General features: G+C 40.4%; 1 protein-coding gene across 1 annotated transcript in view; it reads right to left on the bottom strand.

Annotated features, from left to right (window-relative positions):
- The window catches only part of LOC145910926 (dynein beta chain, ciliary-like), a 43,615-nt gene that overhangs the window by 20,097 nt on the left and 4,579 nt on the right, over positions 1–18,939 (bottom strand). The window contains exons 9-53 of the mRNA XM_082998147.1: positions 18,524–18,691; positions 18,223–18,339; positions 18,043–18,153; positions 17,791–17,933; positions 17,665–17,733; positions 17,418–17,544; positions 17,121–17,267; positions 16,826–16,937; positions 16,656–16,762; positions 16,389–16,526; positions 16,081–16,216; positions 15,799–15,941; positions 15,518–15,678; positions 15,164–15,365; positions 14,939–15,054; positions 14,712–14,838; positions 14,515–14,646; positions 14,267–14,382; positions 14,101–14,200; positions 13,951–14,031; positions 13,713–13,848; positions 13,396–13,607; positions 12,973–13,143; positions 12,658–12,819; positions 12,267–12,421; positions 12,069–12,195; positions 11,817–11,966; positions 11,518–11,682; positions 11,203–11,330; positions 10,785–11,018; positions 10,446–10,707; positions 10,074–10,231; positions 9,767–9,905; positions 9,467–9,638; positions 9,250–9,365; positions 8,779–8,989; positions 8,394–8,521; positions 8,103–8,251; positions 7,830–7,980; positions 7,566–7,697; positions 7,149–7,322; positions 6,814–7,018; positions 6,102–6,267; positions 5,818–5,920; positions 4,696–4,792 (exon numbers count right to left, since the gene is read on the bottom strand). Of these exons, the coding sequence (XP_082854273.1) occupies positions 4,696–4,792; positions 5,818–5,920; positions 6,102–6,267; positions 6,814–7,018; positions 7,149–7,322; positions 7,566–7,697; positions 7,830–7,980; positions 8,103–8,251; positions 8,394–8,521; positions 8,779–8,989; positions 9,250–9,365; positions 9,467–9,638; positions 9,767–9,905; positions 10,074–10,231; positions 10,446–10,707; positions 10,785–11,018; positions 11,203–11,330; positions 11,518–11,682; positions 11,817–11,966; positions 12,069–12,195; positions 12,267–12,421; positions 12,658–12,819; positions 12,973–13,143; positions 13,396–13,607; positions 13,713–13,848; positions 13,951–14,031; positions 14,101–14,200; positions 14,267–14,382; positions 14,515–14,646; positions 14,712–14,838; positions 14,939–15,054; positions 15,164–15,365; positions 15,518–15,678; positions 15,799–15,941; positions 16,081–16,216; positions 16,389–16,526; positions 16,656–16,762; positions 16,826–16,937; positions 17,121–17,267; positions 17,418–17,544; positions 17,665–17,733; positions 17,791–17,933; positions 18,043–18,153; positions 18,223–18,339; positions 18,524–18,691 (6,556 nt within the window). The remainder of the gene's footprint in view (positions 1–4,695; positions 4,793–5,817; positions 5,921–6,101; positions 6,268–6,813; positions 7,019–7,148; positions 7,323–7,565; positions 7,698–7,829; positions 7,981–8,102; positions 8,252–8,393; positions 8,522–8,778; positions 8,990–9,249; positions 9,366–9,466; positions 9,639–9,766; positions 9,906–10,073; positions 10,232–10,445; positions 10,708–10,784; positions 11,019–11,202; positions 11,331–11,517; positions 11,683–11,816; positions 11,967–12,068; positions 12,196–12,266; positions 12,422–12,657; positions 12,820–12,972; positions 13,144–13,395; positions 13,608–13,712; positions 13,849–13,950; positions 14,032–14,100; positions 14,201–14,266; positions 14,383–14,514; positions 14,647–14,711; positions 14,839–14,938; positions 15,055–15,163; positions 15,366–15,517; positions 15,679–15,798; positions 15,942–16,080; positions 16,217–16,388; positions 16,527–16,655; positions 16,763–16,825; positions 16,938–17,120; positions 17,268–17,417; positions 17,545–17,664; positions 17,734–17,790; positions 17,934–18,042; positions 18,154–18,222; positions 18,340–18,523; positions 18,692–18,939) is intronic.

The following is an 18,939-nucleotide window of genomic DNA, read 5'->3' as shown; positions in this document are numbered from 1 at the left end:
CAAGAGGTCATATGACCATACGGACAGAACAAGTTCTTCCGGTTGTGTAGCTTAACTTCCTGATCACCACAATGAGCAAGGAAAAAACGCAAATTAATCTGCACTCGATATACAAGGGAATCAATTTTAAACATTTGTTTTCGGGGAACGACTGTGCACCTCACATACCGCTGAAGTAACTTACAGAAGAGAAATATGAATGGCTCTCTTGACGATTGCTACGTTATTATCCAGCCGAACAAAAATGATGGGAACCTCGCCGGTGTTCGTACGTCCAAAATGATCACAATGACTGCCGACGTATTTCTGGCCGTATACAAAAACATTGCTGTCAAGGACGATGGACAATCGAACAAAATATCTGTTGGCACTCAAACTTCGGAAGAGGATTTTGAACCTCCCGTTCAAAAGGGTTTCGAGACTGATGCTGCCGGGCAACAAAAACAACAGTTGCAACAGAAGAAGCAGCAGCACCTAGAATGTCCAACTATCAGCGAATGCAATGGTTTGTTTAAAAGGCTAGACCGCGAAATTAGAGACATAACGTTAAACTGTGAAAAACAAGGCACGGAGCCGACTGGTTTGGAGCCCATGCAATACGTGAAGGATCACCTGGAAGTTCTGCATATTTTGGCACATAAAGCCGAAGGCAGTACTGCCGAACTGAAAGACTTGGTCAAAAGGTTGATTTGGCACATTGCTCGGTTGGTAAACGACCTTATTAAAAATCGCGACCATCCTGAGGAAGTGATCAGACACAACCAGATGGTGTTGGCCAAAGTGCGCAATATGGGGCGCTGGAGCTTTGGAGAGGCTTGCAGTGAGGTTCGTCGCGACGAATTCGCTAAACATATCCTGCAGCAAAACCCCAAATTTGATAAACCTCGGCCAAACTTCCTTTATGATCTTACCATCAACCGACTCAAGGGCGGAAGACGGGTTGTTGCGATGAAAAATGATCAGATCCATCCCTCGTCTAACCACACGCGCTCTGCGAACGCCGAGGGCATTCGGCCAACTCTTTCCCGTGCAAACTTGTATGTAAAATCAAGCAAAGACCTCATCAGTTCGCGCTTTGGTCCCGACGAAAAGAAATCGACGCCCAACATATCACCGATTTATCTCCAGAAAACACACAGCGACATTTACCACGCGGGAAAGTGCAATAGACATGAATTGATTGACGGGAAGGACCGGAAAGAGCAAGCAACACTATCGTCTCCGAAGCAGGAAAATAGAAATTCAATAAAATTACCAAGTAAGAAAAGTATAGTCTTTTATCCATGCCACATGGGCAAAAAATACGACAGGCCATTTCGAGCAGGGGATGCACTGCTCAAACGTGTATGTGTGCATGGGCGTCCAGAAATGCAAAAGTTGCAGTTCAAAGCAATTTAATTGCACCATACCTGGAATTTTAATATTTAAAGCAATTTTTTGCATCAACATTAACAAAAAAGGTTAATAATAGCTGTGAACAACTGCAGTTCGCTTATCCATTTTTCCTCTGTTGTTTTTTTAAGTCTTATACAGGTCTTCATAACACCAGCGTTATAGCAATTACTATTACATATTTATAGGCAAAAAGTTGTTTCTTGCGACGTATAACAAAACAAGGGAAGCAGAGAACCGGGCAACCAAAAGGCCACATAGTGTTGACGAGGATCCAGCTGCAGAGGCGAAAGCAAAGTGTCGTGCTTGATTCCCTTCATCAAAACCAGCAAAGTACAAGTGAACGAAGTCATTGAAATTGTTTCAACAATAGACCGGGTTTGTGGGAAAAGCAACACTACTGTGATCACACCTAAGGGGTTTGCCATTCGACCACTTTCAAAAGTTTTCAAGCCTGTAAGCTGTGGCGTAACGAACCTGAAATTTCGTGGCGGCCAAATATTTATTGGGTTTAAGCGAATAAAAGTTTTTGGAAACATGAATATTTTATCAAAAAAACATTCAAATGAACAAATTTTTGACATAAATATTCGGCCACGGCCACGGCCACGCCAACGCATGTAAGCATTCTGTTATGGTGGCAATAGCTGTGCAATATTTCCGTCGCGTGAGTGTGTACAAGCGCCGCAGTACAAAGAGAAGGACCGGAAATTCATTTGCGTATTAGCGTTAAATCTTCGTGTAATGCATTTGTGACTTGTTACAAAGTCTTTGTCTTCGGAATGTATAAAGTATTTGCCAAAGTATAACATGGAATCTAACGGTGTATAGTTTTTAAACAAGTGAGGCCATGATTGTGCTCCAAAGGTGGCTATTACAGGTTAACAAATTGATGAGCCTATAGAATATCGGCATAACGACAAAAGTATGAATCAAATTTATAACAAATGAATCAAAGATATAACTAACTCATAATCTAGAAGAATCAGCGAAGGCAGTCAGGGTGAACGTGTAGCGTCACCTAACGAGACAGCGAATACGCACATTTCTGCAGAGGTTTTAAATGAAATATCTGCAATATGTTAAAACACTAGTACTCAAGAAGCCGCAAATGTGACCGAAATGACGGAAAAAGTTACCTAGTAACCCCAGCACTTGGTCAACAAACCGTGATTTCCGGAGTACGATAGCATGATGTGAGAAAAAACGCAAATCGGCACATGAATAAGCCCATTATTTTTTAAAACTGTAGTTTGTGGAAGGACCGTGTAGCTCATGTGTTGAATATACTTGTACTAGTAAGATAGTTTCAGAAGCCAAGTATGGCTGACATTTTTAAAGACTGCTACGTTATGATTCGGCCAACCAACTGCGACGTAGGCCCAAGTGATGTTCGCGTTTCCAAGATGATAACAATGACTGGCGACGCATTTTTAGCCGCATACAAATACATTGTTGTAAAAGACGATAAGGACGATAGACAGTCGAACAAAGTATCTGTTGGCACTCAAACTTTGCCGAAAGCTGTTGCTCCCCCGGCCCAACAGTGTTTAGATGAGGGCCAGATCTGTCAGGGTTGCAAAGGAAAGTTGGATGGTTTAACCGAGCAGAAAAACGAATCGCCACATCGACATATTCACCAGCCAAACTCTCCCACCGGCAGCAAAAGAAAAGCCCTGTTTGAAACGCTGGACCAGAAAGTCAAAGGCATAGTTTTGGAATGTGAAAATCGCGGAACGGAACTGACCAGTTTGGAACCTATGCAGTACGTGAGAGAGCATCTAGGTGTCCTACATAACTTGATGCATAAAGCCGAAGGAAGTGCTGCAGCAATAAAAGACCTGGCCAAAAGGCTTATCGGGAACATGCTCCGGTTGATAAACGACTTTATAGAAAATGGCGACCGTCCGGAAGAAGTGATTAAACACAATCAGATGGTGTTGGCAATCACGCGGAAAATAGGTCACTGGCGTTTTGAGGAAGATTTCAACGAAATCGCCCCAAAACGTGAGGATGTAAGTAAATGTGATACTGCATCACAAAATCCTGAGCTGGAGGAGACTGATTTAAATCTGCGTGGTGACATTACCATTAACAGACCCGACGGAGGGAAGAGACGCACAGTTATTATCAAAAAAGTTCAGGTCGATCGAGGTTCTAACAGCTCACATTCTGGCAAAGCTGATCAGAACCTTCAACCAGCTCATTTAAAAGCGAGTACAAATACAAGTATGAAAAAAGCTAAACGCCACCACAGTCCGGGTTCGATCGCCGACCCAATCCAGAAAAAATCGGATTCAAAATTAACACAGTCAAAGACGCGAACCCGGGATATTCACAGCAATATTTGCGACAAGTTAAAAGACATCAGACATCCACCGATTGACGGAAAGGGTGTGAAAACGCCAGCAAAACAACCACCAAAAAGGCAGGAAGAAACCAGTACAAGCAAAGTGCCAAACAAGAGACGTGCACTTTTGCCCACACCTTCGTGTCCCAAAATAACACCAGGCCAGGAGGAGCGAATTCGCCACCAGAAAACTTCACGACGGCCCGATCATTCTCATTTTTATCGGTCCTGATATTGTGATGTTGGTCGCCTTTAACGTTTGGAGCGTGTGAAATGGTTCCTAATGACACAATAAATCCCTGTGCGGGACGGCGCAGCAGCGGCACGGTATAATTATGGGAAATTGTTCTCGTATCCCACCATCCATGGAGTTTGTGTTGGTCGTAGACAGGTTGACGTATTCTTGTGCAAAGGGGTTTGGATAGCCTTTCGGTGTACACCCTCAGTGCAGCGTAAAAATAACCTCCTATTGATACTGCAATGTGTTCACCTTTGCTGACAATTCTGTTTTGTTCTAATTCTGAATCCATTCCTTATTCTGCATTCTAATTTTAAATGTTACATATCTGTTCTTTTGACTTTTTGCAGTTTCGGAACATATATACATATACCGTTATTCAGTTTCACCGCCTGCACATATATATAATGGCAACAATTGCAGTGTTGCTAGTGTTTGTGACTAATTAAAAGCAATTTGTAGAGTGAAGTCATGCAAAACTTAACTAAACAAACAAACACTTCAAACAAGCGTTCTGATTGAAATCAAGCAAAATGTTCCACATAATTGTAAAGAACAAAACATCTAGTTTTTTTATTAATCTGTGAATTGTTTGTATGTGCAGGTGTGAACCGCAGTTAGACATTTAGATGCGTAAAACATGTTCTTACGAGAAAGGGTAGGTTTTTACCAAAATTTTCACAGAACAAACTATGTTGCCAATTTATAGTCTTACCTGAGCCGCCGCTAAAATGCCAACCAAGGATCGAGCTATAAATCGCTTCCAATGCTTCCGCAGATGGAAAGTTGACTGCGAAAACGCAGAAATGGCGCTAGAAATATACAGACCACATGTTAGGGTAATGATTCCTGTCTTTTGTTTAAGTATGATCCACTATATCGGGTGTTACGTTTGAAATGTTTTTAAACAGGCCAATGTGCAAAATGTGCTGAAACTGAAATTATTTTTTAGTAAGAAAAGTATATAGTTTCCGAAAGATTCCAAAATGCAAATTTACAATATATTTTTAAAGCAGCAACATGTGAATCAATTGGCAGATTTATGTGTTTTTTGAACGACACAACAAGCAGATGTGTGGCGCAGAAGCGCAAAGGAAGTCGCTTTACTGATGCATGATACACTTAGTGACTCATATGTCAGTGCCACATATAGAGGGATGTATGCGGCTGCATTGGCTCTTGCTTCTGGGAAAATTTGAAACACTCACTATAATTGTGCCTTTGATAACATTCCAAAATTGCCTGGGTTCATTTAACGTAACGATGGTTTATTTTATAGGGAACAGTTTATAATGTCAACTTTAACCCATCCAAGGTTTTGCTCGTTGTTGCTTGAATTATTTAGGGTGCGTTTGGATTGTATTAAGGTCGTGTATACTGGAGTATTTGTTTCACTATTCTATGATTTGACTGCTATTTCTATGATTAAACACCATGACCTGCCGCCCGTACAGTAAGTTCCCAGGTCAGTTTTTAAAATATATTTATGCTAAATATTACCGAGTGCTTTTAATTACAGGGCTTGAGGACGAGCAGATATGGTTTGTAGTTTACTGACTTAAAAATGCCCCGACAATAAATTGTATTTCCACCAGTATGTTACATAAAAATGGCGCTGTGGAATAAAAGTAGCGACGACCATGTTGAAAAGAACTTTGTGGTTTCATTGTCAATAAAATGTAAATGTCATATTACAGCACGAGATTTTGTTTTGACGGCTATTCTGGACTCATATAGCACACAGGAAGAGAAACGATTTACGACACATCCCGTTTTCTCTAGTGAAAATTTGGCAGAATTTTGACATTTTGAAACTAAACTACAGTCCGTCACTGACCTGCAGACGAGGATTGATGGTAAAACTGCCAGCAGTTGGGTTCATGCACGCAATGTACTGAGTGCTGTGAATGTCTTTGAGTGCCAACTTGTTACGATCGTACCTACAAGAGCAAAATTAATGATATCGTTCACACGCAAAACAATACAACAGTTTTGTTTCAAAAACATGTTTACTTTTTTTTACACGGTTCGGTCCCACAGTCGAATTATCAATTGACTGCAATTATAAAATTACTGTGCGATGTTTTTGTTTAAACGTTTTTGCTGCATGTGCTGCCTTACCAGTGTCCGTAGTCAATGTGCTGGCGTATCAGGGTGTGCGGTCCAACTGTCCCGTAGGTATCAACTTCGGGCATATTGATATCGTCGAGAAAGTAAATTAGCTTTTTCGTTCCTACTGGACCATAATTCCGACCAGCTTTCTTTTCCAAGTGCTTTTCCAGTAGACCTACAGGGTATGTAAATATTTATGGATTAGACTTTGAGGACTTCAATGTGTACCATATAGTTTATATGCAAGTAGTCTATCCTATAATTATTATGGGTACATACGATTGGGTTAGTTGTGATCGTACAATGTACATTTCTTAGAGTCTGATAAACGTAGGGAAAGTTGTGAAAAAACTTGTGTTACCCTTGGAGAATTACAATATAAAATAACCTTGTGTCAAACGCATTTATTGTAAAGAATACATGTTTCGCTAAAATCATCCTTAGTTCTTTTTTAAACAAATTAAGAACTGAGGATGATTTTAGCGAAACATGTATTCATTGCAATAAATGCGTTTGACACAAGGTTATTTTATATTGTAATCTGGCAAATGTGATGTTTCCACCTGTGTCACGCACAACAAGTGGCGTTAGAAAAAGGTCGATATCGGAATGAAAATATTGAATGTTGTGTTACCCCTGGTGAAATTTGTCAGTTTGCTAAGTTTGCTATCATTTCACCCACTATCCTACAAGGTACAAAATGATAAAATTTAAACCATACGTTGCAGCATAGCGGGCGTTGTGTAATAATTGAAAGGAACGTTGGCGATCATATAGTCGTCCGTGAGTTGCTTGAGGGTGTCCGAGATAAGCAAAGTTTTTCCACAGCCTGCATTGCCCACCAGCATCACCGGACGACTTTTCGCTACCAGGAGATCAATGAAATACCGTATGCGGGTCGTTTCTGATGTATGGACCAGGATGGACTGTGGACAAAAGTAGTAATGGATAATATCGTCGAGGACTTATTTCTTCTTACGTCTTATACTAACACGTTACATCCTGCACTACACTACAGCTTAGACTCACAGCTTAGACTCACAAATTTTTCATTACCTGAATCGGCAGATCAGGGTCCATTTCGAATTTCGGTACTTTTTCGCACCAAGGTACGAACTTCTTCGTGCTCGGGTCGATGCAGAAATCGAAAACAGTTCCGGTCGAGGGAAACTTGATGTGTTTGAACTCCTTCACCCACCAACGACTGAACTCCAGTCTGTAATCCGTCAGCTGCAACAAAAATCATTTGTAAATCAGAATTTATATTAACGTCAAACGAAATAAGTAATTCGCATTTTCACTCTAACAATGTCGGCCACATGACGATGTTTATATTATATCTGGAATACTTAGTTGTTCTGTTTTTAAGGCAATACGTAGATATTTGGATAAACTGGGTTGTTCACCTGATCTTGCATTATATTTTAATAGCTTATTGGTGATAAAATTTGTTATCTATGCAGAAAAACCCACGTGGTCGTGTAAGGTGGCTCCGCCAAACGCCCACACTGCGGCGAAAACAAAGAAAAGCTCGTAGAGTTCTCTGGGGGAGTCTGCTGGGACCGTTTCCGGGGTAATGAGACATTCCAAAAGGTAACAGAGTGTCTGAATACAAAACATCAATGAGATAATTATAAGTATTAAGTGTTGACGCTGTATATAGTGGTATACAAATGAGCTATTGTCACGGTTTATAAAAAATCACTTAATTTATATTATAAAAGTTTGGTTGATTACCTGAACCATTGTGTTGTCGGGAATCGGTGTAATTGTCTTAAACTGCCCTTTCATCGCCTCCAGACAGGTAGGTACATACTTGTCGAAAAGAATGGTAAGATTGGCGCGCTCTGATTGGACAGAGCGGCTGTCGATCCAACTCGTAACAGGCCTGAAGCGAGCAAAAAATAACGAACGTTTTCTGCCGTTCACTGGCAAATCATTCGCACAAATAAGGTAGGTACAGTCACAATACGACTTACAAACAACAATATATCGTTCACGTTCACTTACGGATTCCAACCCAGGTCTTGTGGATTCACGAATAATATTCCGGCACGTGACACAGTAGCAGGCGTGGCTGATTTCAGGTGGTAAATCTCAAAGAGGAGACGCATCGAGTTGGTGAGTGGAATTCGCTCGTTGCTGGCAAGTGTCAACATCTGAAAAGGGACAAACAGGTAGTTGCAATCAAATTTATAATTCTTATCAAACATACGACAAAAATATAAGAGCAAATTTACATCCTAAACAAAACAAAGGTGACCAGCGAGGTTACAAACATACAATACGTTTTGTTTTTACTTTGTTGTCGTCCATCACAGTGTTAAGGGATTCAATCCACATCGGGTCAATATCACCATCGAGTACAATCCATTTAGAGCCATCGTGCGTGATGTTGGACTGATCACGCATAGTGCTCGAAAACAAGCCTAGAAATGTCATTGGTCAACAAAAGTCAAGTGACTAAAACCAATGTAGTGACAAGTACAAAAAGTTGCATAAGTTTATCGGAAATCAGGGATTTTAGTTTTCATTTCCTTTCAGGCCACAGTGTATTTCTTGTCAACATGGTGTTTTGAACGCAAAAGTACAAACTTTAAATTTTTCGGCCGTATTAATTATCTACACTTAGTCAACATACAAGCTAGTTCCATTTAATTGCTACTCATTATTGCAATACGCATACCGTCCTTCCACTCTCTGGTCGCTGGGTGAATAAAACCGAATAATTCATCAGTTGTGAGAGCTTTGGGGTTGAGGTCGTTCCACACCGGACGCTTTCCTCCGGCTTTGTGAGTTTCGTGCAGGGTCCGGAGGATCTTTGACTTACCGGTTCCTGCGTTTCCAATCACAAATACCGAATGCCTGACGGCCAAAAGCTCCTCCAACTGGACGACCTTTACATAATAGTAATAGTGTCTTAAAATCAACTTGCAGGTGCTTACGATTTTTTCCTCACATTGCTATAAATGACAATGTTTGGTTAGTGATTAAAAATATATTTGCCGGCAATATCTTTCACAAGCATCAACAATACTTCAAATAAATATATTTTTTTGCTGACGTTTGCTTCCTGATCAGATTATTCCTGGTCATTTGTTTTGAAAATACGAAATAATGACGGACAGAACTGTCCGTATAAGTGAACCAGGATTACTTTGAGAATAAAGTTGTCTTCAGGTTGCAGCTTCATCTGAATGATCGTGTCTTTGATTGATTTTTCAAACTCCATGTCACGTTTTCGCGGCACGTCAAGCGAAGGAAACAGATCGCCTGTAACAAGAAAGTGTGTGGTGTAGGTTGTTTGTAAATCACATATCACTAAAGACAAGCAAGCAGACCTCTTGTCAATTATAATGCTTTGTCTTGCTTACCGATAAGACCCATGAAAACAGGCACGTCTTCTGTTACAATCTTTGGAAGATTGAAATCCCTGAGCGCCCTCATTAGCACTTCTTCCTCTGGGCGTTGGCGATCAGCCCTACGTAGAGTTCCGGCCACGACCAGAACACTTTTCACAGCACGTAGACCCCAATCGTAGTGATACTATATAGAGAAGTGAAAAGGTAAATGTTAGTCGTATTGGTTTCCAAATAATATGGAATGATTTATTTATTGCCTACAAGATTTATTTATCACTATTTATTTATCGCAATAATACGAGTTATTTGCACCTGTTTTGAACAAAGCTCTTTGCAGAGGTTGTATAGTGTGATGAACTTTCTAGCCAGCAGCTTAGCCTCGGTGAAGCCTTCGGACACCAGCATGTTTTCGCAAATCATGGCTGTGTCTGGGACCACCATCGCACATGGTCTAAACAAAACGTATCCATAAGCTTACAAAAATCAATACAGTCTTGGATATTGTGCATACATTTTGAACTTAAAACATAGATTAAATACTACATTATTCAAAAAATTCAAGATAAACAAAGTTATTCATTTATTGGAATATTAGGTGGGTGTTTATCGTTGGACTTACCGGAAAAGAGCTTTAAGATTCTCAGGAAGTTCGGTTCTACCAGCGTATCCAGGGTTCATGGTTATGAAAATTCCAACGCTGGGTGAAAGTGTGATGTTGTCTCCCAAAAACATGAATCGTTCTTTCTTTGCCTTCAGGGCGTCCTGGATCATTTTCACCTGCACAAAAACGGATAACTCCATGTAAAAAAATCATACGTACATTTGAGGTCAAAGAAGTTCAACTGCTTTGATAGATTGATCATGGCAAACCTATGGGAGGGTACTAAGCCCATACATTTTTATAGTATAGCAAAACTAAACATTTTTCAAAAATTTTGATTTCTATAATGCTTCACACTGCTATGTTGTAAGTGTGGTTTTGCGGACCGACCTGTACAGCGACTACAGAAAGCACTTCAATCGCAATCCTGTTAAACTCATCAAAGCATCCCCAAGCTCCGGTCTGGGATAAACCTTTGTAGATATTGCCGATGCTTTTGTAGTCCATCTGTTCGGAGCAATTAAACACGTACACTGGAATGCCGAGCGCCCTTCCCAAGTCCTTCGTTGTTTCGGTCTTTCCGGTTCCGGCGGGTCCAGCAGGAGCACCACTCATAGTGAGGTTTAGAGATTGGGTGAGGGTAATGTAGCATCTGATAATGTAAAGTTGAACCACTTGGTTCATGTGATATGTTGCCCTGAAAGATAAATCTATTTTCTATAATCGTACCTATCAGTGAGAGGTGTGATGACAAGCCGAGGTGTGTTTCCCAGGTATTCGTACTGGTAACGAAACTGTGCGTTGCAAATGTTGGCGAAACAATGAGTGACGTCGTCGTCCCACCTGTGACGCAGTTGCGAAAGCCACGTGAACGCTTGAGACGATATCACCTTCTCGGCGATAAGTTTGGCCACTACGTCACGACTGTGGACGTCGATGGTGCAGATCGTCATAATCTTTTGTCTGTTCACGGAAAATAGTGACTTTTGAGATTGCTGTTTTATTGTATATATATAAAAGCATTGGTAAAGTATTATGATGAGTATATAAGACATAAAATATTTGATCTAATGCAATTATGACAAATTGTTGATAAGAAAATTAGCATTTTATGTTATGAGAATAAGTGACATGAAGATTGTGTAACCTGTCAAGTGGGTGAAGATCTCCCAACAAGTGATTGATGAGGGCGTTCAGTTGGTTCACTTGTTTCTTGTTGTAATCTTTCATCGCATTTTCGAATCCCTCTTCGAGTTTCTCAAATGCAATTCCCACCTTAAATATTGACCAGTGTGATTACTAAACGACTTCTGTGTGTCGAAAGTCGGGATGTTTGGACAACGATGCTCAAAATATACAAAATATCTTGAACTGATTACATCTTAAAGAAGTATTAACTTGGGGTAGTAACTGTAAAGGTCTGTAACAATTATCGATATGATCAAAAACCCTTCTAACTCACATCGGTTGTCCACCATATCTGGGAGCCAGTAAGTGCGACTTGTGCCGGGTAATCGAACAGCCACAAATCCCTGGCCTTCTCCTCATAAGCCACAACAGCTTCCTGGATCTGATGACGCACGGTGCTGCGTTGTGTGTCTTGAAGTCGGTTTAACCACACTTCAACCTAAAAGTTATGATAAATCGCTTTAACTCCAGCAAATACAACGAATTTAAGTAACAATATAAAATAGGGAATTGGTTTGAAAATCATGTGTTCCTATATGTAACTTTAAGTTACTTAAGAAAAAATTCTCTTACTTGGCCGACGAGTTCACAAGGCTTGTCAAACTCCACGTATTCGTTCTCTTTGCTGTACATTCCCACCGCAACCTTGGTCGGTTCCCCGTTTTCCTCGACGAATTTTAGATTATTGATGTTGTCAAAAAGTTTGCGCAGGTGCCGAGTGATCTTTAGCACAGTGGGCAACGTTAAAAAGTCCCAACGATAAAAGATATTTTATTCCAGGCTATGGCGACAACACGGTATCGGCAACTTGAAAAGCGTTCATACCTTCGTCGGTTGAGTTCCTTTCGACAAAATATCGAGCAAATCGGCAGAAGACACGAAATAAAACCTTGGGAAAATCAATCGTTTCTTTTCCAAATATTCCGCCAACGATTTTTCACAAATAGAAAGTCTGATAAAAATACGCCAATAAAAGTGTCTGCAAAACGTTTTTATGTATAGTAAATTTTTGTTACTTCCTACCTTTCCAGAAGATTTTCCATCTTTTCAAACAGTCCAGGTCTGTTTGTTGATTCGATGACATTTTTTACCCTCTCTGATTCCTGCATCAGCTCCTTCAAGTCTTGGTCGATCTTTTCAAACCTCAACGTATCTTCTGGAAGCTGGGATCGAATGTCCTATACCACAAAATAACGTGTGTTGTACATGATTGGTTTTGTGGGCAAAACCAAAAATCACAATAACATTTACGGGGATTACGTTCAATTTTACTTAGTAAAAATTCAGAAATCTGTGGGCTTTCATTTTCAAAAGCTTTTGCAAATGGTTGTATCATCAGTTCATGCCCAAAATGCAAGTTGTTTTACGGCAGATAAACCTTTGTTGCGGGTTCTTGAGCTTTTCGTTGTCTTACCTCTGATCCAATGAAGATACTTTCCAAATGAGACCAAGTCCTTTGCACTTCGAACCAGGCTTGAATCACGGTATCGGCCGTAACCAGTTTCTTCTGCCACGTCGTCACTTCTTCGCGGAAGTACTCCACGAATTTGGACATGAGCATGTTTTGTAATTGTACCTAAACCAAAACGTGTGTTCGTTATTTGTGAAATACACCTAAAAGTTCCAAGTAAATGTACAGTATGTACTAACTAACACGTTGAACAAAATATTACTGATGCAGCCAGGCATGTTTTATTGCAGCAATAACATTGAAACAAACTATTTTCACCTGGTTATCTTCCAGAGTTTCGATGAGTTCTTCGTCCGACGCAATCATAGCGGTTCCGGTGGTGTGGTGATGTTCGAATTGGAATTCTACAGTGGACCAGGTTGCTCTCATCTCCAGCAATACCTTCTCAATTCCCATTTCCTTCTTTGCTTTGTCCACGATGCTCTTAACCTTTAAACAAAATGTTCCCGGATATTACAGTTTAACAAAAAAATCATTTAAATGATCATTAGGTTTACAGGCTTTTAATCTCGAAACGATACCTGTGATCGCCAATTAAGGACCTTCACAGTGGGGCAATCCTGCCATTGCATGAAACAGTACTACGTTAGTTATAGTATAGTAATGTATACACTTAGTTCCATTCTATTTAAATTGCAAGCGAGACACAGCGGAACATTTGAAAATATAACATTTACAAACCTCGTCTTCCACGCGGTGGAGTTGCAGAGCAAGCAAATCAGCTAATGTCGTGTCATCTCCCATTTCAAATCGAACCCCAGTCGCGTTCATTAGCTGTTGCCAATGGCGCTCCCTGATAGCCGGACTCTGAAGTTCGACGACGGCACGTAGAGAGGTTATCATATTCTTCACCATGGAATCCAAACCGCCGTAAGCATCCCACGGTCGACATTCTGAGTTTAGTAATATGCTTATATACCACAAAAATTGATGGATTATAATTTTACCTACAGAGTTTTGAGCTAATATTGTGTAAGTTTGTAAAACCGGCAACTAACCTTTGTCAATAGTTCTGATGTCCTTTAGGAAGCGCCTAAGTTCCATATCCATGTCGTCCACGTTGATCTGGCGCCAACTAGTGAGTGTCCAGTCGTCTAAGCTGGTTCGCACAAGGATGATCATATCCCACAATTGCTACAAGAAATATTGAAGATTACAGCAACATTACAATGTGTAAATTGCACATAAGCATTTGAAACAGGAACACGTTCTCGATGATTGATTGTAAACTCCCACCTTTAGATGTTTAAGTTCCCTTCTGCACGCTTTTAGTTGCTTGTAATCAGGCATGTTTACTTCAAACAAATCGGCCGAAGTCTGAAGTAAGAAATTGTTACATGCATATTTCTCTGTAAATGATTTCAAGATATAAACTAATAATATTACCTGAAGGGCTTTCATCTCTTCTTCCATGTCACGTGTTTCTCGCTCGATTTGATCCAAAGTGACGTATGGTTTCTCGGACGTGTAAAGGAATGGCGCATGTCTGTTATCACAACAAAATCGGATGTTAAAGTTCAAAGAGGACAACGAGACGGTTTTAGCGACATACTTTCTAAAGTGCTCTCTGAAGTGATGTTGCTTGACATCGAAAGCTTGGCACCTCCTGCGAATGACTGATACCTCGTGGGCTTGTAGGGGACTGACGTTGTGACGAACAGTAGTCGCCTGTTGAAAAATGGATGTGAGTACTTTGTGTTTCTCAACCGCATAATTTTATTTGGCGTCATAATAGGGTTGCGCCCCATGGTGATAGGCAACCTATTAGAGAACATTCTAGTGATAACACAATAAAGTTACATTTTTCTTTGTTGAATCCCACTTCTCTGGAAGTTCTTCCAGCTGTTTGTGGCTTTCCTCGGGCAGTTCTTGCTCGTAGAAGTGCAAAAGCTCGATTGTGTCTTTCAGAGGCTCGAACATCATATCGGTCGCCTTGTGAATACCAAAATTTTCTGCGTCATATTCTGCGTGCTACTTTTACGTAGTATGCCATCTACCTGTTGTCGTTCCCGGACGGCCACTAGGTGAGCCATAATCCTCACCAGCGCATCGTAGTCTCCCTCTTGGACTTCTCCTTGTAGCCCGGTGTCGGTGTAGGCGATAAACTCCTCCAATTCTTGCAAACTGTAATAATAGCGACGCTTGTTAATAGCAAGGAACACGTTTTAGGTTAATTTAACCATCATGTTGACATTGAATATCGCTAGAAATGTGTTCCATTTACCTTTCAATCACGTGAGTCATGAGGTATTCTTTGAACATCAAACTCCACCGCTTGATTACATTAAGGAGGGATTGTTTGAAAGGACGAATATCAACGCGGAACCAGGAAGAAAATACCTAAAGTAACAAGGATATTTATAGTAAAAAGGTTAGGAATAGAAAACCCGTGTGGAGAAAATTAAAGTGTAGTTGCTGTTGTGGTATTAAAAACTGCAACGTGACGTACTCTAGATTCAGAAAGTGCGGACACTTCTTGGAAGAGAATCTCGTATGTGTCGATCTGACTACGGAACTGCTCCAAAGTTGGGGGAGATTCCGGAACACCCGACTCAGCGTGCTCCTCGATTTCTTCAGCGGTTAACACGTGGTTATACAAGAGGAATTGTCTCATGAATTCCTTGCGGTCGTCAACCCAAAGGTAAGCATACCTGCCGCAAAAATATTATTTTTTTTTGAATCTTTATTTATAGAATAAATTATTTCGTTGTAATCGGTCAACAGCCCGCATTATTTTAATCATAATTGCAAATTTATTCTCTTAAAGGCTAATGACCAGTTTGATTTCCAGTAATTTTCTCACTTATCGAATGTTGCCCGGTATTCAATGGCACTCTCAATCACATTCTGAGTTCTGTCTAAAACTTCACTCCTCATATTGGCCAACTCAAGCATGGATTCCATGTCGGGAACGTAGTGGGCTCGACCTGCGTGTGGGGCTATGCGCTCAACCAGTGACCCGATCTATATCAACACAAAGTGAACATACGATAAAAAGAAATTTAAACGATCATAAATTTTTTCAACGTAAATGTTTGTTAATTTGTAACAAAACATGTGGTTGGAAAATTACGAGTTGCTTACGCCATAAATTTCGTTCACGATCGACTCTACAAGCTCGTAAAAGCCATCCCTCATGTCGTAGTCAAGAGGAGGATTGAAAACAACATCTGGGGCGCTGAGAAGGAGATGCGACTCCAGAAGAGGCGATGGATGTTGGCTGTTATCTGGAAAATAAACTTTTGTCATCTTGTCATGTTACCACAACTTGGGAAAGCCTTTTTTGTTTAATTTAGGGGAATGCAAAGTGTATGGGTCAAACTAGATAAAAAACAGCACATGTTGTCGTATCACACAATAGCAAACCTGTGTTTTGTACGAGGTATCTGAGAGAGCAGTAAATGGCGTTGAAAAGTCCGTCAATGACTGCGTCGTCGAGAAACTCCAGATAGTGTCCCCATGCTTCCGTTTTAACATCCGCTTGAAGGTGTTCGGCGTTTTCCTGCAACAATTTTAGCCTGTATTAATATTGTCGGCAAACGGTATTTTTTAGGCAAAGTGGAGCCAATAATATAAATTGTGTAAGCTTTTTTTACTTCAAAAAAATTAATATAATTACTTGTTAAATTTCAAGACAAGTACAAAAAAACATCGATGGTGATTTTGAATATTACCTTGACAAGTTTGTGTATTTGCTCCCCATCGGCGTGCATTGCTACATATCTTTTGCCCAAACGATCCTCGCGATCTTCCAAATGGAGGAGGATGTCTTTCTTGTCACCTTTCCTCTCGAAAAGAGGTACCTCACACCACTGAAGATAAAATCGTCATGTCAAATTCTGACAAGGCCTTGGACCTACCAACTTGCATGCGACGAAATTGAATCATTGAAAACACCAAATGAAATGTGATCAAGTTTAATTGATGGGTAAATTTGGCACCTTAGCCATGATGTTATGCATGTTGTTGATATTGTCTTTGGACTTCTGTACTCTCGATTCGAGATCATGAACCCTTTCGTAGCACTTCCTGATGTAATCCCACGTTTCTGACCAAGGAAAAAGGTGAGTTATTTTAAGCACTTTTGTTTGTTTTAAAGATTGAATTGCACCTTTTCCGTCCCATGTTCTTGTCCCGTCTTCCGCTTCTTTCAGCTGGGAATCGATTTCTTCGAGTTGGTGTTCGATCAAAGGCATCTCCACACCTATCACGTTCTCTCTTACCTGTAGTGTACGGTAGAATGGCTCGAGAGTTTTTGACAGGCACCAGTATTATTGAGGAACGCTACAATGTACTAATTAGACAAAACGTCGCGTCCACATTTGCGTCTCATTCTTTTGCGTCAAAATCAAGTTTTAACTTAGTTCATAAAAAACTACAGTAAATAAGATGATTCAGTTATTTACCTTGTTGTAAAGTGAGGTAGTAATCTCAAGATTCGCGTGATATTTCCACAAAGTTTCGTTTCGTTCGTAAACAGCAGCAGCGTTTGGGGGAATTGTGTCCACACCAAGGGTGTTGAGGTATTTCACCTCGCGTAGGACGGACGCAAGCTGAAGAAGAAAATTTGGGCTAAACATTCAATTACGGATCCCGCGGCGTGCACCTCAAAGTAATATCATGCCTAGCTTAGAGGAACCAACTATAGTAAGACACGCAAGGTTTTAATGTGTTTTTGGACAACGCACAGCCTGATCTTATACCTTTGGACTGAAGTTCACAGTGACGAGATTCGAGTGCGGGTGTCTTTGAAGTAGGGGAAGATCCAAGTTTACGTTGCAAACATCATCTGCGGTCGTTTTCCATTCAGCGTAAGCGTCGTCCTCGTAACTATGCCACCAAACGTAACGGAAAGATTAAAAGTTCAGTTTTGCTGATACATTGTACTCACGTATTGATACAGTATCCCAAGTCGTCACATAAAATATTTACATTTAAATGTATACTTACGCTTTGAGTAGTCTTATCATCTCGTCGTACTTGTCAAAAATTCTTGTTGCTTCTTCAGATTTCAATGCTCTGTAAAATAGTTAAGATTATTTTTCATGTATGTGGTCAGCACTCAAGGTAACTTACGGGTGTTGAAAAAATCTAAACTGCTCTTTCGGGGTCTCGATGCGATGGCGCAGTTGAGTCAGCCGCTGGATAGCGCCAGACACAGGAGGCATGTTCTTGCTGTGCGCACCATCCGAAGTAACGACAAAGTCATCGTACAAGAGCTGTGTCAGGTAAAAACATGGTGATCGATGCATTATTTTTGAATGGAAATCTTAACCCTCATACAAGTGTTATATAACCGTATTAAAAAGGTATGAAGCAAAGTTTTACCTTGCACTTGTCAAGCTCTTTTTCAAATTCGTGCAACAGAACGACGAATATCTGCCCAGTTTCTTTGCTAATGCGTGGTCTGGTGCGCAGTGGACCAAGTATGGCCAGCAGCTGGGAAAACATGACATATCTTATAAAATCTCCACCATGTATTTTTTACTATATTTGTCAGTATTATACCTTAAACATTGCCTCAATACCGGAGCAGTCGTTAAAAGCTTGAAGAATAATGGTTGAAATCCTGTGATCTAGTTCTTCAACTTTCATCTGGAATTCGTCGTAGTCTTTCAAAAACTCCTGTGGAGAACGGTTAATATATAGTTCAGGGACAGTAGAAAGTAACAGGCATTCATGCAACTCCGCCTACACGCACACACATCCAAAGTAAGGCATACGGGCGCAAAAGATACCAGATTAAGTTTTTATTTTATTTGGCAAAAAAAAAATTACTGAGATTATTTATTTAGCAAAGAATTGGCACCTCGCTCTTCTGGTCGAGACTGTCGTAAGTGCTTTCACGAAACACCTTCCAGCTGTCTGTAAACTCTTGATGGAGAATAGCAACTTGTTCGCTCAGTGACCTGCCCCTCATTCCTCCGAATTCCAACTTTTCGAGTTTACCCATTTCAACACAAGTGTCAAACAAACTCTGCAAATATTTCGCCGTGTTAAAGCTACGTTGATTCAGCTGAAGGGATAATGTAATAAAGACCACATAAATTAACCTGTTCTGTTTATGGTACGAGCGGTTCTGTCCTTGTCGGTAGCCAAATTACTCACAAAGATTGGCAGACGATTGGCGACAGTGCGATATTTACTATAAAATATTAGTTTTGCCTAAACGGCATCGTCAGTTTCTGTACTGGCTAAAACACTTAAGAAAAATTATACTTTGTG

This window comes from Ascidia mentula, chromosome 8 (assembly GCF_947561715.1).
Source record: "Ascidia mentula chromosome 8, kaAscMent1.1, whole genome shotgun sequence".
NCBI lineage: Eukaryota > Metazoa > Chordata > Ascidiacea > Phlebobranchia > Ascidiidae > Ascidia > Ascidia mentula.
The sequence above is the reverse complement of the archived record's forward strand: the minus strand, read 5'-3'. Positions and strand labels throughout refer to the sequence as shown.